At 45.6% G+C, this 22619-nt stretch overlaps 5 protein-coding genes across 5 annotated transcripts; 1 reads left to right on the top strand and 4 right to left on the bottom strand.

Annotated features, from left to right (window-relative positions):
* Positions 1-38: 38 nt before the first annotated feature.
* LY89DRAFT_736888 (putative fructosyl amino acid oxidasesarcosine oxidase) lies at positions 39-1463 on the bottom strand (the record flags this gene model as incomplete). Its single annotated transcript, XM_018220185.1, has 3 exons — positions 39-297; positions 348-1227; positions 1286-1463. The coding sequence occupies 3 exons, from the start codon at positions 1461-1463 to the stop codon at positions 39-41; spliced, it is 1317 nt and encodes a 438-aa protein (XP_018068245.1).
* A 209-nt stretch (positions 1464-1672) lies between these two features.
* LY89DRAFT_708972 (putative allantoate permease) lies at positions 1673-3889 on the bottom strand. Its single transcript, XM_018217722.1, has 7 exons — positions 3340-3889; positions 3202-3290; positions 2554-3149; positions 2436-2505; positions 2267-2389; positions 2154-2215; positions 1673-2102 (listed from the first exon to the last, which is right to left on the bottom strand). The coding sequence occupies exons 1-7, from the start codon at positions 3600-3602 to the stop codon at positions 1752-1754; spliced, it is 1554 nt and encodes a 517-aa protein (XP_018068244.1). The 5' UTR covers positions 3603-3889; the 3' UTR covers positions 1673-1751.
* A 146-nt stretch (positions 3890-4035) lies between these two features.
* LY89DRAFT_708971 (putative 5-oxoprolinase) lies at positions 4036-9141 on the top strand. Its single transcript, XM_018217721.1, has 10 exons — positions 4036-4341; positions 4388-4573; positions 4630-4917; positions 4967-5831; positions 5883-6065; positions 6104-6590; positions 6639-7044; positions 7101-7319; positions 7374-8125; positions 8178-9141. The coding sequence occupies exons 1-10, from the start codon at positions 4290-4292 to the stop codon at positions 8655-8657; spliced, it is 3918 nt and encodes a 1305-aa protein (XP_018068243.1). The 5' UTR covers positions 4036-4289; the 3' UTR covers positions 8658-9141.
* Positions 8748-11245, bottom strand: LY89DRAFT_784731 (uncharacterized protein; the record flags this gene model as incomplete). The annotated part of the gene is made up of 5 exons (XM_018222814.1): positions 8748-9943; positions 9994-10021; positions 10075-10977; positions 11024-11100; positions 11150-11245. 5 exons carry the CDS (start codon positions 11243-11245, stop codon positions 8987-8989), a joined length of 2061 nt encoding a protein of 686 aa, XP_018068242.1. The 3' UTR covers positions 8748-8986.
* Positions 11246-19112: 7867 nt separating this feature from the next.
* LY89DRAFT_753215 (uncharacterized protein) lies at positions 19113-20256 on the bottom strand (the record flags this gene model as incomplete). The annotated part of the gene is made up of 2 exons (XM_018221267.1): positions 19113-20204; positions 20251-20256. The coding sequence occupies 2 exons, from the start codon at positions 20254-20256 to the stop codon at positions 19113-19115; spliced, it is 1098 nt and encodes a 365-aa protein (XP_018068241.1).
* Between the last annotated feature and the right edge of the window lie 2363 nt (positions 20257-22619).

The following is a 22619-nucleotide window of genomic DNA, read 5'->3' as shown; positions in this document are numbered from 1 at the left end:
AAAGAGCAAATACTTCCTATGACCCAGAACTTACGAGCTCACTCACCGAAGATTTCTCGCAGCTCTACCGGCTTCCCATCCATCCTCGGCGCGTTTCCTCCATCTCTACCTTCCAAACTCCAAGCCCACTTCTCGGTCAATGCAGGGCTCAAGTGACCTTCCATGGAGTCAAGTACTAAGTCCCCAATAACAGGGAGGAACTTCCAAGCATGCGCTGACCCAGCAGTGGCAACATGCAGTCCCGAAATTCTTGGATGCGGAGCGATGAGAAAGTCTGCTGTCGGAGCCTGTGCGAGCCTACGAATCGTCAATACTTGATTATGCCATCAGCGATTAGAGATTACTACCAGCAGAGTTTCGTCCTGTCAAACGCACGCTGGGCAAGACTTGGCATGATCTCCTGCAAGTCTTGTCGCATCAGCTTTTCAGCTTCTTCGGGCATATGCATCCCAGGATGTGTAATGCTTGTCCTTGGCAAGGACACCTCTATCTTGTTCTTCCTATCCTCCGGGTTCTCGATTGTGACTGTGTTACAGTACCCTGCCGACCTTCTCAACACTTTAATCTCGCCCTTGTATGGTGGAAAGACATTTAGTCCAGTACTGAGATTTGTTGTGATTGACATGTGCTTCCATTTCTCCTCTTCCTCGGGGGTGACTTTGAACCAAGCAACTTCAATGGCTGAAGAGTACATTCGACCTTCCAGAAAAACTAGCTTAGAAGACCATGCTCCTGCTGCTACCAACAACTTCTCAGCCTTGTGGACACTGCCATCTTCGAGAATGACGCCGTGACAAATGCCATCAATGAGGTTGAGATGGTCAACCGCGACCCCGCACTGAAACGTGATGGAAGGTTGAGCAAGACAGCGTTCGTAGTAGATACGAACACATTCTCTTGCATCAATGAACGCATCATCCAGGTTGCAATACGCTTTATTCCATCTCAATTCCCTTCCCAACTTCGTCTTCGTCGGGAGTTCACTTCCTGATCCATGAATTCGCTCAAAGACTTCTTGAGAGCTGCTCAATGAGATGATCTGGTCTTGATGGTGTCGCCCGCGAGCAAGCTTGACTTGAGCATGCCATATATCAGTGAAACGACTCGGTTTGCCATCACAAACAAAAGTCATTCCTTGTTTGAAGTAGTAGCGACTCAAGTCGGGATCTGCTTCGATCTTTTGCTGAGCTTCAAGTGCCAATTGGGCGTAAATGGGGTCGGCATAATCTATTCTCTGTGAGACGAGAGTAATTCGGGGTGAGAAAACGAATGAAGGATAATTTACCTGCTCGTATACATCGGGTAGTATCTACGCTTGAGCCATCCTCGATTGGAGGCGTCAGACGATCGATGATTGTGATCTTGGTGGAAGGGTGGCGACGCGAGATGGCGAGGGCAGTTGAAAGACCGAAGATGCCTGCACCAATAATTATGATGCTCGAGGGGAACTTAGAATCCGCCATGATGTAGGCGGGAACTCGGCTATGGTGTTTGTATGCGAGAAGGGATATTTAAGTCGGCTTCTTGAATGGAAGCTCCCACTTTTGAAAACCGGAAAATGCCGGTCCAATCCGGTCTAGCATCTAGTTGCACTTCCTTCGAATAAAACCAAAACCATATTGTTCATGGCCAGACAACGGCTTTCTTTTGCATTGTTGCCTATACGATTTGAGACCGATACATTGAAATGAAAGCCACTTCATCTTGGCTTGCTATTGCTTCCCTCTCAAATATTAAACATCTAACTAATCTTATCTGGTGTATCGAAAGCTCCTATTCTCCTTATCTGTCAAATCCATAAAGTCCATGTCATGATCAGCGCCTGATTCATTCCCAGAAACACGCAACTCCTCATCTCGCTTCTTGTTTTCTAGATAGCAAGTGTACCCGTAGAACAATCCCAGCAACATGCACAGAGCATAACAAGTTGTCATTGCAATTATAGCACCAGTATATTTGGGAGCCTGATCTGCTTTGAATGTTTGAGGACCAATGATATTACCGACTGCATAGGCAAAGTAATCCATTGCGTTGACGGTTGTTTTCTTACTTCTACCAGCCGTGTTCGCTTGAAACATAGAAAGTCCAACGATATAAGGGGCCTTTGTATCAAATGTTAGCGAGATATGAAATCGAGGTCAGCAAGAGCGTACCCAATAGACGTAAAGCATGTAAAGGCCGATCAGTTGTGCGGCGGTGTTACTTCGTTCTGTTGCTAAGTGGAGGTCAGAGCGATACTGGAATCATGAAGTGAGGTGCCACAGACCATATACTACAACAGCTCCAATCAGTGGAATGACCAAACTCGCAACGAGTACCAGAGTGCGATATTTCTTGGTGCGTCCTGCCAGCCAGCTAAAGCCCCAAGCCGAGAACGTGGAGACTAGTCCTACAAGATGTCAGTTACATCGATTGATGAAAGCGGGGTAACTCACCTGTTGGAATTGTCATCAAAGAAGAATTTCTTGACGTGAAGCCGAGAGACTTGATGATGATTGTCGAAAACTGAAGCAAATTAGATTCGGATGCGTGTTTTGAATTTGAAGTACATGCCGAAATCAAGCCACCATTTGGAATGTTGACTGCAATGAAGAAAAGCCAAAGAATCCAATTCTTTTTCTCAAGCACAGCCTCTCTAGCTTGATGCCATTTCCATGTTAAAGAGTCTACGCCTAGCTTCTCGTCTCTTATTCGCTCAACAGCCACAAACTTCTCGCGATCTGACAGCCACTTGCAGTCGGCTGGAGAATTCGGCAGGAAGAAGAATATCAAGGCTCCCCAGATGACGGTAAATCCTCCGGGCGCTAAGAAAATCAACTTCCATTTGGCAATGTGCGAATGCGTCACGAAAGAGAAGCCGTAAGAGATGAGACCATTTCCAACTGACGAAGTCACGGAACAGATGATCGCAATTCGAAGAGGCTGTTCTGACTTCTTCCACCACATTGTTGACAGGATGACCATGGCTGGAAGACCACAGCATTGAAAAACTCCCAACAGAAACCGACAAACAAGAATACCAGCGGGATTCTTTGTGGCTGCATGGCACATCTCAACCACTCCCCAGCAGAAAATATTAGCTGCTAGGTACTTTCCAGTCGGCAATCGTTGGAGAGCCCAGAGAGTGGGAAAGATGGCTCCCAAAAATGCTGTAGCTGTAAGTAGATGAGACAACATGAAAGGAAAGGAAAGGAGACTGACCAAAATACATGATTGACCCCACCCAACTATATTGACTTCCTGTTAGACCAAGATCTGTTTCCATGCCATAGATGGCAGCGGTCCCAACCCTGGAGCTATTTCAGCACGTTGTCAGTCGTAATAACAGGATATACTTACAGGACTTTGTCCCAACCGGAGAGTTGAAGACACACGAATAACATCGGTACTAGACGCCAATCAATCTTGCGTCTCAACTTTGTCATCTCCTCTTCGGTAACGGGACTTCTATCTTGAGCATTTGCTAGAATAGCAGCAGCTATATCAATCTCCTTTTCTGGTTGGAGTGATGTGATAACTCCATTCTCAGTGTCCACTTTGTCTTGCGAAGATTGGAATGAGGTGCCTTTAATGTCCTCTGGTAAACCTTTGATTGAGTCCATGTTGCTTGCTTCTGTGGCCGTTCCAGTACCAGATGATTCGGATACTTAGAAGGACCAGAGAAGTTATAAAACTTCAAGGCTCGACGAACAAAGATAACAGTATCGTGTTATCGTGTTCCTGCATCTTCACTGCGGGTCAAAACACCCGCTCCTCCACGCAATAGAAGTATTCGAACAAGGGAGAGGATTGGAGTGAAATCGGGGTTTCCTCGCCAAGGGCCATGAGCCCGAGCCATTTTTGCAATGCATATGGAGACCAATCCGGATCTCTCCCAATTTCTGACAACTATGTCCCGGACAATAGCGATTGAGGATCTCGGTGTCGTCCGGATACATGCCCACTCTAATTGGCTAGCGCATCACACTCTCGGCCACCGTATCACGCACCTGGTGAACGTCGGTCACAACAAAGCTGCAATGTGGAACAGACTTCAGCACGATCAAGCAATCAACACACATATGATCTGTTACCAAAGAAAGATGTCAGAGATGAGTGGGGTCCTAGCGATGGTTAAAGAGCACCTCGCTCACATCCGCCCCACGAGGAGCAAATCAATCTGCCATACCGGACGCGTCTCAATCGTTGACAGTACAACATGTACTGTACAAGTATAGAACGTGGTGTATTTTTTCCCTAGTACATTCCTTTCGTCTGCAACTTGATAGTTCAAGCTCAATCTTGCTGTGATGCCTCATTCTATTTCTCCAGAGCCGGAAAGAAATATCCGAGTATATATCGGTATAGTTCGACAAAAGTCCAACGAGATATTAGCTAATACTTATAGATCGAGGTGGGACATTCTGCGATTGTATTGGTGTTATACATGGACGAGAAGATGTTGTTATAAAGCTCCTTTCCGTCGATCCAGCCAACTACGAGGACGCGCCTACTGAAGGCATCAGACGAATCCTTGAGATTGCTACAGGCAAAGCTATACCCCGCGGCGTGAAGCTCGACACATCTTTGATCAGTACAAAACCTAGCCACTAATTAGAGCAACAACCTCGCTGACTATACATCATCCAGGCTCGATCCGAATGGGAACCACAGTCGCGACGAATGCTCTTCTCGAGCGTAAAGGCGAACGCTGCGCATTGCTGATTACAAAGGGCTTTGGACAATTGCTAGAGATTGGACATCAGACGAGACCGAAGCTATTCGACCTCAACATACGAAAGCCGGACGTGCTTTACTCAAAGAGCATCGAGATTGACGAGCGAGTTACGGTTGATAATGCTCTGGCAGAGGACAAACATATTGGGAGTGTCGTGCAAGGTCTCAGTGGCGATCCTATCCGCATACTAAAGCCACTTGGTATTTGCCTTAAGTTCCTCGCCGATCTTCTTTCCTGACATAATTGCAGATGAAGAGGCAATTAAGCGGGAATTGCTCGCACTCTATAACAAGGATGGGTTCCGGAGCATTGCGGTCTGCCTTGCTCATTCATACGCGTTTCCGCAGCATGAGTTGCGCATTGCGGAAATAGCTTCCGAAATAGGGTTCACACATATCTCGTTATCGTCACAACTCACTCCAATGGTCAAACTGGTGCCTCGTGGCATGTCGGCAACGGCTGATGCATATTTGACTCCTGAAGTAAGTCGATACATCAAAAGCTTCAGCAATGGGTTCGAAGGAACACTTGAATCACCCAAAAATGGGTCAATCCGTTGCCAGTTTATGCAGTCTGATGGTGGACTCGTCGATTTCAAGAAGTTTTCTGGCCTGCGTGCTATCTTGTCTGGCCCAGCTGGCGGAGTCGTTGGTTATGCCAAGACAAGCTACGATGATTTCGATGGGAAACCAGTCATTGGTTTTGATATGGGTGGTACCAGTACAGACGTTTCTCGGTTTGCAGGCAAGTACGAACATGTCTTCGAGACTACTACGGCTGGAATCACAATCCAGTCTCCCCAGCTAGATATCAACACAGTTGCAGCGGGAGGTGGGTCCATTCTGTTTTGGAAGAATTCTCTGTTCAAAGTTGGACCAGAAAGTGCTGGAGCCCACCCTGGACCTGCGTGTTACCGCAAAGGAGGACCTTTGACCATCACAGACGCAAATTTGCTCTTAGGATATCTTCAACCAGAGCACTTCCCAAAGATATTCGGCCCATCCGAAGATATGCCACTTGACACGGACACTGTTCGCCATAAGTTTTTCGAGTTGACTGAGCAAGTAAATGCCGAAACAGGAAATAACTTCTCACCAGAAGAGGTCGCTCTTGGGTAAGCCTCCTCGAAGCTACGAGATCTCCTTGGATGCTAAACCATAAAAAGATTCATCAATGTTGCAAATGAAGGAATGTGTCGTCCCATCAGGTCATTGACCGAAGGCAGAGGATATGACGCTCGAAATCACAACTTGGCAGTCTTTGGTGGGGCTGGTGGACAGCATGCATGTGCTATCGCTAGAAATCTACGCATCAATACTGTGATTATTCACAAGTATTCATCGATATTGTCTGCATATGGCATGGCTCTGGCCGAAGTCTGCCAAGAATCTTCGAGCCGAGCTCGGAGGTTCTCACCAACGAATCGATTCCTCGTTTGCGCCAACGGCTCCATTTACTAAAGGAAAAGGCCAAAATGGAACTGATTGACCAAGGCTTCACAGAAAGCAATTTTCGATTTGAGCTATACCTGAACCTCAGATATAACGGAACTGATACGTCGCTCATGATCATGGAGCCAGAGAACGAGAATTTCGAGGAAGCTTTCTTAGCTCAACATCTGAGAGAATTCACTTTTACAGTTCCTGGTAGACAGATATTAGTTGATGACTTGAGGGTACGAGGAATTGCTACTGACGGTACCATAGCAAAGCAAACAAATATTGCGCAAGAGATACAGGCAACGAGGTCTCTGGGTATGATGGTTGATCTGGCTACAGCAATCGGCTCTGCTGAGGTATATTATGAAGAGCTTGGAAGAGTTTCATCTCCAATCTTCATGCTCCAAGACATTCCTAGTGGAACAAATGTACTGGTAGGTGTCTGCTGAGGCCCACGCTATGCCCACTGCTAACAACATCAGGGACCTGCCACTATTCTTGATGTTACACAGACAATCATCGTCCTGCCAAACGCAACTGCTTTGGTAAGATTACTATCCGATCATGTTGTCATTGATGTTGGCCTCGGTGCAATCAAGAAAATCCGTGCAGATTTGATTGATCCAGTTCAGTTGTCGGTTTTTGGACATCGCTTCATGAGCATCGCCGAGCAGATGGGCTTGACACTACAGAAAACAGCCGTTAGTCTAAACATTAAGGAGCGTCTGGACTTCAGTTGTGCTATCTTTGGTCCAGAAGGAGGTTTAGTCGCCAATGCTCCACATGTTCCCGTTCATCTTGGAAGCATGCAGAATGCAGTCAAATATCAGCACGATGTGAACTTGGGCAAACTGAAGCCTGGCGATGTTCTCGTCACAAATCATCCTGGTAAGCACTCGCAATGACCAGAGTCTTCAGCATCACTGACTTTGGTTCGTGGACAGAAGCAGGAGGCACGCATTTACCAGATATCACCGTCGTCACTCCGGTTTTTGACCAAGATGGTAGAGAAATCATCTTCTATACAGCATCAAGAGGTCATCATCGTGACATTGGTGGACTCGGGGGCATATCAGGCAATGTGAATTGTACAACTCTTGAACAAGAAGGTGCGCTCATGAAATCCTGCAAATTAGCATCTGGTGGCATGTTTGATGAAGCAGGTATGATCAGTCAACTCAAAGTTCATGTCATCCAAAAACTGATCGCTTGCCCAGGCATTACCAAAATCCTGTGCGAAGATCCAGCACAGTATCCGGGATGCTTAGGATCTAACAGCATCAACGATAATCTCTCGGATCTCAAAGCTCAGATGGCCGCAAATCAACGAGGATGCATTCTGATAGATGAATTGTTCCGCGAATACGGCACAAAATGTGTTCAAGCTTATATGGCAGCAATTCAGAAGACAGCCGAAATCGCAGTCAGAGATTACTTGAAAAAGGTCGCTTCGATCTATCCGGAGCCTCTCAAGGCCGTCGACTACCTCGATGATGGCACTGAGATCCATCTTGAAGTCCGCATTGATGGCGAAACAGGCAGTGCTGACTTCGACTTCACTGGCACTGGACCCGAAAGCTATGGAAATCGCAATGCGCCACCTAGCCTCGTGTACTCTGCAATTATTTATGTGCTACGAGCCATGATCGATGAAGACATACCGCTTAACCAAGGATGTCTGAATCCTATCAATGTCATCATTCCCGAGAATACGGTTCTTTCGCCTTCCTCGGGTGCTGCTGTCTACACTGGAAACTCATTGACAAGCCAGCGAGCCACAGATGTATGTTTCAAAGCATTCCGAGCTTGTGCTGCGAGTCAAGGGTGCATGAATAGCGTGCAGATGTATGGTGGTAGCAAGGCAAAAGTGGGCGAACCATTTGCGGGCTTCACATTCATGTACGGCGAGACATTATGTGGCGGAAGTGGAGGCGGACCAACGTGGGATGGAACTTCAGCTGTTCATACCGTAGGCTTTACCTCATCCCCAGCTTATACATTCACTAATAGGATGCTTCCAGAACATGACCAACACTCGAGTCAGCGATCTCGAGATTCTAGAGAAACGCTACCCGGTGCTCGTCAAACAGTTCGCCATCCGTCCTGATTCTGGTGGGGAGGGTCTTCACCCAGGCGGTAATGGCGCCATCCGTGCTTTTCAAGCCCGTGCTCCAATGACATTTTCTCTCAGCTCTGAACGTCGAGTTCATAGACCTTACGGGATGAATGGAGGTGGACCAGGGAAATCAGGGATCAATCGTGCTATTTTGCATTTGCCTGATGGGAAACAACGAGTTGTGAATATTGGGGGAAAGGGCATGATTGAGTTGAAATGTGGCGAGATGGTTCGTGTTCAGACTCCAGGTGGCGGTGCTTGGGGAGCGAAAGAGGACAGGAGTGCAGGTGAGGGGGGACTCAAAGAGGAGAGGAAAGAGAAAGTGCAATATCCTAGGGGTACGGGAAGTTTATATACATTTGCTGCGACACAGAATGAGGGATGAAAGCGGGTGCATCGAATGGGAAGAGCAACAGACTATTGTAGTTATGTTTGATCCTTCTGCCTCGAACAGGTCATTGAAACAAAGTTGTTTGATTACAGGGCTTGGAAGATCTGTCAGAACTCCAAAGTGCTTTTTCCCCATGGCTTGAAATTCTAAAGTCATTGAGCAAACCCCATTTATCGCATGGGGTCGGGCGCCAAATGCGGGATTTGCGCTGATTGCGCTGATTGCGCTTTGAATGCCAGAAGCCTCCAGATTACATACCCGACATTTCAGTAGTTTGGTAACACGCGGAGTTGAATATTCTTTACCCTGACACCGTAGACTACCTAATGCAGATCCACATAGAACGATGTCAACTCTTGGCTGTCTGGCAGCCACTGTCCGCTGCCCATCATTGTGTCCGTATCCATATTCATTCCACCAGCCATTGAAGCGTCGGCATCCATACCTCTCCAGAAGTTCTGAAACGGCTGAGAGATCTGCGAGCCTGATAAATCGCTACCAAACATAGCGTTATTAGGAACGTTCTCCGTGGGACTGAACAGAGAGTGAACATTCGGAGCTTGCTGACCACTGCCACGTCTGGGGAGCTCAACAGCTCCAGACATGCCATACTGTTGGTCACAAGCAGTATCATTGTGCAGCTGAGCTAAAGCCCGATCCATGATGGCATCAAAAGCATCTCTCGTCCCCTTCGCGGCTGGGAATTTCTCCACCACAGCCCACAAAACAGCCGCACAAGCATTCACATCCGCAACCAAATTCCGAATCGGAATTTGGTCCCTCACGGGTTTCGAGTGAGAGTAGCAATAGAGTATAGCAGTGCCTGCTGCAAACAAATTATGGGCCGCTTGCCAAAACAGTCTCAGCTTTTTCTCCTTGACGGACGTTCGATAGAGGTGGATCGTGCGAGACGAAGCCTGAGCTAAGTGACATAGTGTTGTATCGGAGGGCGAAGGTATAGTAGGGGAGGGTCGTAGCAAGAGAATCTCTGCTGTGTAATAGGATATCTCGAGGGCTTCTGGCGGCGCTATGTAGCTTTGTGATGTATTACGAGGGGTGGAGTTATGCCAATCAGAGAGTCGTTTGAGCATTGCCGTTTGCCATTGACTGTAGTCAATTGTTATGTAAGATGGGACTTTTTCATGAAGTACTGTCTGTATCTCCGATTGAAGTTGTCGATATCGGAAGTAATGTAAAGCAAAAACTTTCTTGCTCGTGTTGCTTGGGTCGATGTTGATTCCGTCTTCAGTAATTGCTTCGTCTTTTTCTGTTGCTAGGAACTGAAGATGATTAGTCGAGAAAATAGACAGCTGACAAAGGAGGGACACACTTCAGTTGTAATAGCGCCATCGGGGAAGCTGAAAGGTCTGCCGAGATATATCCCAATGTTTCTGTCCATAGAATAGACTACCCAAAAGACTCTTCTTCTGATATCAAGCTCCAATGCATTGAACTGATCTTGGACGGTTCTTTGTGAAGGCCTTGTTTGATAGCAAGGCGGGCTGCCATTCCCATCAAGTTCCACGTGCTAACAAAACTTGGGTGAAGGTATGAATAATTGGCAAGGAGAAGCAAGATCTGAACACTCTCGATATTGACGTATAAGCCTACTTCTGCTAAGCATTGCAGCGCTGAGCGATGATAACTTTCACACGTTGAAATTGATACACTGTTAGAATCCGTTTTATGTAGTGTGAGTAATGCAACTGCAAAAACGAGGAAGGAGAACAGCTCATGCCGTCTTGATTTTCTTCCGTTGACCTGCGTCTGAGGCTCCTGAGAAGTATATGCTGCAGCGAGGTAGGTCCGAAACGTAGGTTCATGAAGAATTGGGAGGCTGAAGTTTGCTAACTCGAAGTAAACGGTGGCCAAATGCTCGGCTACCTTTTTACTTGGTAAGGCAATGGGTCCAGAATCCAATGTTCTAGGAGCCTCGAAGGTAACGTATTCCATGTTTTCTTCGACAGCACTGCTATCAGCAGTACCACTGACTGTAGTGGCTTGTTCTTGGTCCCACTGTAGTTCGGACAAGAAAAGTCTCGTGAATGAAGTGCCATTGTTTGAACCGACATGGAGATTGTCCGAAAGACTTTCAACTGTGACCTGAGCACTCTTGGACAAGATAGTCTCCAAATTTTGGTTCGAAACCACATCCGCTTGTGAAGATCTCTGAGTGGAAGTTGTGGATATTTGTCTAGATGGGGATGAGTTCAAGTTTGGAGAAGTTCGCGGCGTGTCCGCATCACAGTCAATCCCATGATTTCGTAACCTGATCTCTAGAGAGGCAATTCGTTCCTCTAAGCTGTGAATGTAGCTAGTCTGGTTAACATTTTAAAAACAAACTGTGCAACTTTACTGACCTTCTTGGTGCAGGTCTCTGTGTCACAGCGTCATAACCAACACATTCGACATTAGCTTTTTGGCAAGGCCCACAGCTCTGATAGGTCATTAGCGTATCAAGATCTTAATTCACGATTGAAACTCACAGGTAGTCCTTGGTCACACTTCTGCTTCTTTCGTCGGCATCTTAAGCATGCAGTGATGTTGGCACGAGTAAGCGTCTTTGCTGGTCGTGAGGCCATGAAGTTCACAGAGTCATGGCTAGACGTTGTTCTTCGTCACTAACCCTACTCGTCAGGTATGGAGAAGATTGCGTCGTACTCGTTGCGAAATTCAATCAGCATTGCTGGGTGCTAATCGTCTGACATATCCCACTTTGAAGCAGGATGATGTAGATCGTAGATATAATTCACGTGACAACCACAACATCACTTAATCACTCAGACCAAGAAGAAAAGAGAGCATGAACGATTTAGCATAGCCTGGATATACATATTCTTCCTCATTCACTTCATCTGCATAGCACTCTTCTATGGCTAATCACCCTTCGTCGATTGAAAACTCTTCTCTAGTTAAATAATATCCTCCAGCTAATCACTCTCACCATCTAACATTCTCCATTGCCTAAGTGAAATTTGTAAATCACGCATTTCGCATGCGCTAAGTACTCTTATTTAATCAAGCATTATCATCGTATTAAGCGTGGTTCCGAGCTAATTATTGTGCCGGAGCCGAGGATTTTGCTTCAATAACACACTCTTCTTCATTCGACTACTATTCAATACAGGTACATTGTCGCTTGACTAGCTTGGCATTCTCCTGTTATTAATCTCCCTTCCATTGTTGTACTCATCCAAGAACACTCATTCCAAATTATATTCAACCCACCAAAATTTGGAACTGCTATTAAGTCCACATCCAGAAACCGAAAATAAGCATTCTATCTTCTATATGGGATTGGCTGATCTGAAGCAGCATCTTGCCATGTTATTTTCATTACTTCACTCTCGGCGGGTTACAGCTGCCAAACTCCATATCAGAAACCTTCAAAGCTTAAGAGATGCATTTCATTCACTTTCATTTATCAAGATGTCAGATCAGACTAGAGTATACAAGTGACTCACTATATAGCTGTATATATCACTAATGATATGTTCCTTGCCAGTCGATAGTTTGACTTCGACTTAAGTAGCAGAAAACTTGTGCGGCTTTACAGTACATAATTAGAGACGGACTTTGAATTTTTCAACAAATTATATCTGTGAACTCTCCTCCGACTGCAGCAATATGTTTCTATATTTCTGGTAAGCTAACATATGAACAGTGAGAGAGCTGTAACGTCTAACGGGTAATTTAACTCAATCACTTCGGCCATCAAGATTTGAATATCAAGAAAGCGTGTAATTCACCATTCGGGTCAAGTTTCCAATTCTGCAAAGTAATTCATTCACTTCCGCCATGATCCAAAGAAGCTTCGCCTACCTTCGGAGTCAAGTTGTCTTTCTAAACTTCTCTCTCTTTTCTCGGGTTTCTTCTCACACAAACAACAACATTCGCAATGACAGGTTCCACATGTTCGAGGTATGGAGACACCAATAAGGGACATCGGATACTTCAAGTAGTATTTTACGTTCATTTTTGGTTTCGTTGTAGCTGCCCTTGTCCGTTGCGGATGCCTGTTGTCGTTCCGAACCTGCCATTCTCACTGCCAAGGAGCTTTTTATTGTCGTGTAGTGCGAAAGACCCCGAACATGTAGTTCTCTAGAGGGTATAGATATAACCAAATGCAACAAGACCATGTGTGGATGAATCAAAACTCCGCACACTAAGTTCTGATCCAAGGAGACGCCATGAATCCTCCGCCTCTGAAATGCTTAGTGTCCGGAAAACGGACGACCCCGAGGAGACAAGTTGTGCCATTTATAAGTTCGAACGGTATTCTTATGATTACGTCGATTTCTGAGGCTGAGATTTTCATTCACTGGAAGGCTATTTGTTTGGCATATTTCTAGTCTGCAAGGCTTTTGGCGGAGAATATAAACTATTATGACAGACCTTACTTGTCCTATAGTAGTCTTCATCTAGAAGCAATCTACTTCCTAAAGGAGGGGACCGGGTGACAGATATTCCACTATGGCAGTTGTGGCACTGGCTCTCGTAGGACTTAGACTCACGTGCTTAGATATACAATCATGACTTTAACTACCACAAAACATAACCTTCCCGAAGTTTCGGGATATCTACTTTATTGACAGCAATGAGAAACTTGACAAGAGTGGTTACAGGGAGTCGCAAAGATACCACGTGGGGAAAAAAATTCCAAAATATTGATAAACCTAAATTGTTAAACTTTTGATACTCGCCGGTTGCCAGAATGCGTGTGTTTGATTATGATCCGGTGCCGTCGTTTGTGCCTAAGGCGGTCAGATTGAGCTCGTTGGGGCGGATACAGGCTCTACAGGTCCATGAAGTAAGGTTTATATACAAAAGCAAGGGCGCGTTTCTCTTACTTGGTTCTAGCTTGTTTCATTCTGACATCTCTATTGTATTCACCCAATTTCCTGCTCCTTTGTTTCGTCATCCAAAAAGGCTCGCATTGACTATATATCGGCAAACCATGTGCTTACGAAAAACTTTGTGCTCCACAGCACCAATCTTAACGCTGCATGCTGTGGTTTGGCGCCGGGAAAGTGCTTGGCTATTTTCGATGAGTTGGAGTGTTGTAGCTCACAGTCCCTGTCTTCTGTTTGCATTAAAATGTTCAAATAAGCTTAGACTGTTAATTCTTCAAGACAACAGACAAAATTTCAATTGACAACAAGAGAATATCTGACAAAAAATATGCAGAATAAGCTTGCTGATCTCAAGACAATTGGACGTCTTCTATTGGTTTCATGCAGCGACCCGGCGCCAAATGCGTCACCAATCACCGTCTCAAATCCTTCCTGCTTGAGCGCGTTCTTCGTTCGGGATTTCGATGGTGGATAGAAAGAGGAAGACGACTCTATTTATACGAAATTGCACTACCAAATATACGTTTCGATTCAACAAGGTGAAACTCTTGTTCTGGCTGCCTGAAGTTTTCTCCTGTGTCTTTTGACAGAAGGTGAATATCCACGTGCGAGTTGTTACGACTCATTGAAGCAATTCACTTATAAGCGGCCTCTTTTCATATCCACCAAACGATCTCCTGCTCTTTCGTGGTGTTCATGTCGAAGTATATAAACCCTACGGGAGCAACGACTCGTTATAGAATGACATAAAGTCGATAAAATATTCGCTATTTTAGCCTATATTTAACGAGCAGAACTCGTTATTTTAGTCGATAAATAATGAGTATTACTCGTTATTTCGAAATAAAATTATTAATAATTCGAAGTCGTTAATGCTATACAAAAATCTACTATTTAAGAGAACGAGTCTATATAGTTAATTATTAAGTTTGGCTATTTTAGAGTACTCTATCCCTCATCTCTTAAATATGCTATTGCACTCCCTTACCTTTTTACTTCAAATATACTACTATTCCCAACTTTTAGCATTCTAGTATATTCACTTATGTTTCTATCTTTTCCATATAAATCGTTCGTACTCGCTATACTCTAGCCCTAAAAACTAAATTAGATAAGGTATTAAAACGAGCTGATATACGTACTTGTAGAGAATCCAGGAGTCCAAAAATCTAGTGCTAGGAGAGAGTGTAGTGCCAGGAGTGTAGTACCAAGGGAGAGTCTAGTGCTAGGAGTGCAGTACTAGGGGAGAGTCTAGTGCTCGGGGAGAGTCCAATTCCAGGATCTAAAGAAGTGCAGTCAGTTATAGTGATGAACGCAGTACAGCTGATGATGTATTACATAGAGAGATAATAAGGATGAAATTTTAAGGCAAAAGGCCACGTAGTAGAAGTGAAGGGTGAAAACGCTAAGAGAGCTTAAGGTGAGTACAAAGCATGTAAACAACTTTAATTTAGCTAATAGGAGACGCGTCTAACCCACTAACCGAGCTCTTAAAGTCTCCACTTCACTACAAAACTTGCACTGTACATATAGTTCCTTTTATGATTTTCACTCTTTTACTTTAAGTAGGAAACTATTATAAAGTGTAGTATAATACTAAAAGTGCAGGTGCATCACTCACTACTACTCAAAATAAAGATATACTCTAAAATTATGATAGTAGTGAGATTATGATAATAGTGAGATTATGACAGCAGTGACAGCAGTGAGAGCAATGAGAGCAGTGAAAGTAGTGAGATTTCAAATTAATAAGCATATGCTTATAAATATCGAGTGTAGTGAAGTGTTCTAGTGTTTTGTAGTATTTTTAGGCATTAATTAACGATATTACTCGTTAATTAATTAGAACTACTCGTTATTTAGCGTACCAAGTCGTTCTATAACGAGCCGTTGCTCCCGTAGGGAAAGCCAACAACCCGCACTGAGAGGATACCTTTCTCACATCCAGCAAACATGAAAATCGTGGACAGAACACGCCTGTGTTAAGCTTCCTCTGTACATCAACCTTATACGCCCCGGTATTTTGTAACTCTTTATCCAATTTCTTGCAAGTGAGATTTTGAAGTCTTCCCAAAAGCATGAACAGAAAGTAAATTACTTGGCAGCAATAATGAAAGCGACAGCAGCAGTCCAGAAAGGAGAAAAGAAGACTTAGGAGTTTTCAGGAGCTTGGTTGTCTCTCCTTGAGTCTTTTCCATCGAACCTCAAAAGCGCCGGGCTGGTGGAATAAGCCAAGATTCTGTGATGTTAGCTCAGCATTGTTGTCGCTCTTGAGTCCAGACAGGTATTATTTATAGCCTAAAGCTTCAACCTCACCCTCGACTCTACTTTGGCTTCCGCGTTATTTTCATCTTCCTGGTTCTTCAAACCTCAGTTTCTGTTTTTCTTTGCAAGAAGTGAATGACCAAGACGAGACAATCGTGAAAGATGGACAGTCTCGAAGACAACAGGTGAATCCGTTTGCCTAGTCGTAATACACAAGTCCTAGGTAGATCCAACTAGCCGAAGTTTATCCGAAACGGGCATAAAACGGAGCCTTTCTCTCTCCAGAAACTGCAAACTGCAGGTTGATGCCAACACGGGCGATGTAAGAGTCGCAGCCATGCTCCCGGTTACCTTGGAACCATTGCTTTGAGGTTGAAGGGCAGTCTGTACGTTTGTGTCTTAGAAGGATGTAATAGGTGGAATCTGGATTTTGGATCAAACAAGCAAACTTATTTGGAATGACAATGAAAAGAGAATCGACAACAGCATTAAAATGGTTTTGGAAAAGAGTTGCAATTTGACGGTATCAATGAGTTTGAGCGTATTGGGTGCTTCTTTGCCGCCGGCGATTCTACCCTTCTCAATCACCTTGTAGACCCTCTTGAAGCCAGTGAGAAAGAGGGCAGACTTCTCTGTCAGAAAAAGCCATATATATAGTTCGAAAATAACAGTTAGTGAGCACTCGAATGAGTCAGTGAACTTTACGCACCAATTTCGTTTTACTTATTCACAACTCCGTGATCGGAGCACTCGAGTGTTCTTAGTGAATCTGACACATCTTCTAAGACTATGACTCGATTCCACATGTTGACCGTTTCGAATTCGGTGTGCGAGCTAATATCGAGGGTTATAAATAGACCAACCCTCTCCCAGGAACAAGGAAGGATAAGGAGCCAAGCCCAAAAAAACCCCACTGACCAAGAAGTGTCTGTCTACAGCACTGTAGTTCTCCCTCCGCCGGGCCATAAGAGATGTTGTGTCAACAAAAGTTGAGACTGGAGAGTGACAACAAACAGCATGAGGCCTACTTCATGGCTAAAGAAATTTTAGGCCCGGAGCCAACATCGCAATGTACACATCCTGACTTTAGACGTAGTAACTTCCCTGAGCCGTTTGTCTCCATGACAGTACACATATTTGTTGACAACACCACATTACTACTAATAACGTTCATATTCTCATATCCCATCCTCTCATTTTCTCCGTTAATTCTACCCAAAGCGTCTCTGGCATCTTCGTCCTGGCTCACACTCTCCCACCCAACTTTCCACGGCCCAATGTAAGGGAGCGAGCTTCCTCTTGATTTGAGGTTGAACTGGTACTTTCGTTTGGATGGAGGTTCAAGTTTCTCCGTGCCGTCTGGTTTATTTATACTTCTCGGTGCTCGGTCTTTTCTTGCTCCGCTGGGGTTGTGAGTCAGGAGCAATTGGTGAATTTATTTAGACATCTATTTTCTCTTCAAGATCCTCAGCCTCATCAACTCCTTCTCAGATTCACTTCTGACTCAACTCACATCGCGTGTATGACACTTCCCAAACTCTCCCTTTACACGTAGATATATAAAGCAACCTTTCACATACTTCTATCCTTCACATCTCCTCTGTGATCCAGACTCAGCCGGTGTGTGTGGAAGCTCGGTCTACGACTCTGGGCAGCGTGTTTCATATGCAGCTACCCCTAGTTTCGATGTTGAGGGATGATATGCTTGTCAATTTATTTTATCTCGTAGACTTCGACTACAACCGTGAAGTTTGATGTGAAATACTAAAGAATTTGACAACGGAAATTTAGTTAGCAGCGAGTTCACTTGGAAAGCGTTTGATCGGGACCCCAGAATGCATCTCGTGGAGAAAGATCAAGATCAGATACCAAGAATACGATGTTCGCAAAGGACGCCCGTCTGCCACTGAGTCCACGAACCTATTCGATGGTCATTTTATACTAATCCAAAACTTCGAAATTTTCGTTCATCGATAAAAAACGAGGCAGCCTGAGGATAGATGGGACCTGGAGATTCACCCAGAGTGGCTTGATAGCGCTCTTCAGTTCCAACTGCACCTTAAAGTAGTTCAAACAAGTACATAAAGTAATTTTTGGCGCTATTTTCTCATCTACCACTTTGATCAAAGACTGCCAGAAGATGTCTTCATCTTCTATGTGTAAAAGGTAGAGTGCAATGGCACAACATGATCCTGATATTCACTGAGTCTTGACCGGTTGTGCTGGAAAACTGTTGAATTTATTCCGCACAGTTCAAGTTGCGTGGCAGAAGACGTGAAAATGGTCGACAAAAGAAAAAGAGTTGACAAAAAGCGCACAAAAGTGGTATTAGACTCAAGAAATCAAAAGCATAACTAGATTTCAACCACCCGAGCAGATGAAGAGCATATGTCAAGCACGCCCAATTCGAAAAGAACACACCATTTCTGGAGCAATATAGTCGAGTATACCATCCCCCGAGAAGATGTAGGCTGAAACTCTTGGTCAATTTATACTTGTTGGAGACCTTTGATTTTGGAGATGGGTTTCTGGCAAAAGCGTGTGACTCATAAATATTTCAGATTCACTCAAAGGGTAGCTCGATTTCGCTCTTTCTTGAATCCATACTAGTCAATCAAAATACCCGTCTATTGCCATTAACTACCAAACCTCAAGATGCACCTAAACAAGGCCTTGACATCACTCTGTGCTTCACACGCCACGCCACTCCATTCCATCCCAACCGAATTATCAATCCCGTACTCTTAATCACAAAACCATCCCCTCGAATAACAACCACAAAACTTCTGAATGCAACGACCCCATTACCAAGAATCACAATGACCTCTCTCACACCATGGATCCTATCTTTAAATCTTAATTATCTCCAGCTTCCTCTCCCATCCCCTAATACCGCAAATTATCAATACATATCAACCCTTAGCCCTCAAAATGCTCTTCCCATCTCTCCTTCCATCCACAACCGCCCTCCTATCAAATAACCTATCCCTTTCTTTCCCTAACAACGAAACCCTCCCCCATCTCTCCACTAACCATACCATCCCAAAACGCACAACGTAAACCCCCCTTCCTTTCCCCTTCGCTTTCTTCCTTTCACTTAACTAACCTCACTAATACAAACCAGATACACCGGCATAGGAACAATCTACCAACAATTCTCCACGCCCGGCTCCTGCGGATCTATCTCCTCGGATAGCGCAATGATAGCCGCTCTCGGTACTCTTTTCCTCCCCTTTTCCCTTTCTCTCCCCTTTCTCTCCCCTTTTCCCCTTCTCCCTCTTTCCCCCCTCCCTCCTTTTCCCTTTCCCCTTCCCCCCCTTTCCCCTCCCCTCTACCTTTCCTCCCCCTTTCCCTTTCCCTTTCCTACTTCACCATACGATTGTTTTCGCTGTCTAAAGCAACCCAGGTATGCCATGGATGCACAACCTCTACAAAGCCCAATACTGCGGGGACCAGTTACATATAACGAATATCGGGAGTACGGATAACGTGGGTGGAAAAGGGTACGCTCTTTTTCCTCTTTCTTTCTCCCTTTCTTCCCTTCTCTGCCTTTTCCTCTTTCCCCTTTCCTTCCCTCTCCCTCTCCCTCTTCCCTCTCTTTCCCCTCCTCTTTCCCCTCCTCTTTCCCCTCTCTTCCCCTCTTCCGTTCCCTTCCTTTCTTCTCCCTCCCTTTATTCTCCGCCTCTCTATTCCACTTTTTTCCGACAGAAAATAGGAATACGATAACAGTAACAGTAATGGATTCCTGCGCCGCATGCGACGTGAACCATGTTGATTTCTCCATCGGGGCGTTGGGATGCGTTGACGGGTGGTGCGGCGTGGGGAGTTGTTGGGATTGAGTGGTTAGTTTTTTTTCTTCTTTTCTTTCTTTCTTTATTTTTCTTCTTTTCTTGGCTGGTTCTTGGGAGAGAAGGGGGGGGAGATGGGATAAGAGGGGCTGATGAGAGGGTTGAGATGGGTATTTTATTGGTTCTAGTTCTGGAGGAGGTGGAGGGGGAGGAAGTGGTGGAGGAAGTGGAGCAAAACCCACACCAACGAAAAACGCAGCCGCGAAATCTCGATTTCGACCTCCGGCTGCCTGGGTGGTGAAGGTAAAGTATATCTTCGAGTTTACCGTTGTCCAGCGGATGTATGGCGCTATTTCTGCGTGTAAGGAGATTATCGTCGGTGCTTGTAGATGATGAGGGGAATGAAAGTTCGTTGATAGTAGAGTCGACCGTTGCTCTGTCGAGCTAGAGAGTGAAAGGATGTCAGATTGTTGCAAAGGAGGGTCGGTATTTCCTCTCGAGCTTCTTGACGAAGCAGTGAAGTTGCAGGCCTCACCAAGTCTTAAGAAGGAGAACGCAAGGTCATAAGTTTCTACCAAGTCAAGCGAGCCGAGAAAGGCAACGGAGAAGTTCTTGTGCTTTGCTTGATGTACTCGCTTCGGATGATGTGAGGGGAGGATATTTCTTCATATACCTACATACATACATATATGTTCAAAAGCTTGAAAATATGATGGTGGTCTGGAGACTTGTGCACGTGAGGTTGGTTTTAAGTTTTTGAGAAGTGCTAGCTTGTTGAAAGACTAGATACTTGACATCCCTGTACACTACACTCTGTACGCGGAGGCCTTGTATCTGACTTACTCCCTCAAGAATAAGCATCACCAATCGCAACCTCATTTTAAAGTACTACACAGTCACGTGAAACTCACGTGCCATCAACTTCCTCCCATTTTCATCTACGTCCTGCGTCCCTCCTCCTCCACGGCCATCAAAATATCGCCACACTCCCAGAATCCCCATCCATAATCTCCGCAATCAACCCATCAAACGCTCCCATCCAGTCTGCAGTGGCGACTCCCAAACGCAGCGCGTTTGAGCGACGCGGCTAAAGCTCCCGATCGAAAGAATACCCGCGTTCCAGGTTGACAGAAGGCTTGTGTGGGAGATCAAACGCCGGTAGCTTCATGAATACTGATGTGGAGTTTGGATACAGAGGAGAGGTTTGTAGTGATGTGGAGATTGTTTCGCCAAGATTATGAAGTACAGAGGAGAGGGTGGTGTTTGGGTCTGAGAGGGAATGAGGAGATGATGAGATGAGATGGGATGAGGAGATCAAACTTTTGTGGGGAAGAGAGAGATGATGTGCTTGAGATGAGATGAGATGAGATGAGATGAGACGAACAGAGGCGATTGAAACTGGGGAGATTGAATGAGATGGATTGAGATGAAACCATCGCGGGTGAGTTGGGAAGAGAGATTGAGGTGTTTCCCTCTCATCTGGTGCGAGAGAGAAAATTGTGCAGATGCAGCAGTAAAGTAACACAACTCCTTCTCTGCTGCACTCGACAACTGGCAGACTGGCATTACTACTGTACACCAGCGACAGCCCCTATATGCAAGCACAGCGAAAATATCGCGCAGCAAAAGCTTTCGCAAAAAAAGAAGCCTTCTCGAAGCCCGTCACAAAAAGCAAATCCGAAGCCTTGCAAGGAAATGAATCACAGACATAAAATCTCAACCTCTAGCGGTGAAAATCAAACACTTGCGCAATCAGAAAATGACGAACGACGAACGACTGTTCGAAACAATATGAATCTGAACACAAAACGATCACCGGGGGAGGAAAGGAGAGAGCGAGACCGGAAATGGTTGTTTGGCCGAGGTCGCGAAAGCCACCTACCTACCTCCCTAGGTAGTGTCCTCGAGTTGGACAAGCGAGGGATATAAGCTCTTCAGGATGCGAAGCGTCTGCTGCATGGAGAAAACCAGCATTACTTGATGCGCCCAATTTCTTGAGATGTCAGACATTGAGGATATACTCCCTCCTCATCCCTCACTCCTCGGTCCCTTTCGCAAACCCACCGAAGCAAGAACCCCAAAGATAGCCCATCCCATGCGATGCCCGACCGCGGCTCAACTCCCTCGTGACTGCACTGTACTGTATCTCCAACCCCAGATTAGCCGCGTGCGTGTGCGGGAAACGATCTCATCTCCAACCTTCCCTTCTCTTTCTCTGTCTGTAAATTACCTTGCACGACATCAACATCCCTTCGTCCCTGCCTGTGCAATCAATCGCACAAATCCTCCTCCCGGGTCTTCTCTTGTCCTCGGGAGGGAAAATGGGAAAAGGCGGTGGCTGCTGTCTGTCTATCTGTCGCACACGTGGCTGTGTGTGTGAATGAGGTCCGATGCGATGCGGTGCGATGCGATGCGCTGGTTGTTCTGTTTCGAAACGAGAGAGAGAGGCCTGATTTAAACTTACTTGCGCAATGTTCCAACAAAAGCAAACAACTATGGTCCCAACTCTGCGACCTGATGGATATTTGAACATTCCTTCTCTATATCATTTCTTCCACACGAACAATCATCTCGTCCTCCCGCCTTCCACGATAATGGATACCTTACCTACCCATCCCCACCAAACGGAAAAAAAATAAAAAAATTCATCAACACACAATCTTTTTCTCCCATCTCGCCGCCAAGATCCCGGATCAGGTACCAGGGACGCCGTTTCCAATAAAGCACCGCGCTAACGTCAGGAACCCGCCGACGTGGGCGAATGAAACGGGGCGAGTGTCAGATTACACCAGGGCCGACCATGCGCGCGACAAGGGGTGCCCTGGTCGGATGTGCGTCCTTAGGGTAAGGAATTTAAGATTGCGGTGCGACGGCGGGATGCGCTGCGCTGGGCGTTTTTTTTGCTTGAGGGCTGCAGAGGAGGATGGAAGGATTTTCTTGGGGGAGGGACGTGTTGGGTTTGCGGGCTTCGGTGAGTAAGAGTGCTGGAAATATGGGGAGGGGACGCTGATTTGGTGAAGATGGGGAAGGAGCTTGCTGTACTGTAGCAC

Source organism: Mollisia scopiformis (genome assembly GCF_001500285.1).
Source record: "Mollisia scopiformis unplaced genomic scaffold LY89scaffold_18, whole genome shotgun sequence".
In the NCBI taxonomy this organism is placed as follows: domain Eukaryota; kingdom Fungi; phylum Ascomycota; class Leotiomycetes; order Helotiales; family Mollisiaceae; genus Mollisia; species Mollisia scopiformis.
This window is presented reverse-complemented; position numbering and strand designations above follow the sequence as displayed.

Coding starts and splice junctions, on each gene's coding strand:
- LY89DRAFT_708971 (XM_018217721.1), top strand. CDS start 4,290: ATGCCTCATTCTATTTCTCCAGAGCCGGAAAGAAATATCCGAGTATAT. Junction 6,066..6,103: donor CACAAGTATTCATCGATATT/GTCTGCATATGG, acceptor AAGTCTGCCAAG/AATCTTCGAGCCGAGCTCGG. Junction 7,320..7,373: donor TGGCATGTTTGATGAAGCAG/GTATGATCAGTC, acceptor TCGCTTGCCCAG/GCATTACCAAAATCCTGTGC.
- LY89DRAFT_708972 (XM_018217722.1), bottom strand. CDS start 3,602: ATGGACTCAATCAAAGGTTTACCAGAGGACATTAAAGGCACCTCATTC. Junction 2,390..2,435: donor TTTGATGACAATTCCAACAG/GTGAGTTACCCC, acceptor GACATCTTGTAG/GACTAGTCTCCACGTTCTCG. Junction 2,216..2,266: donor TGGAGCTGTTGTAGTATATG/GTCTGTGGCACC, acceptor ACCTCCACTTAG/CAACAGAACGAAGTAACACC.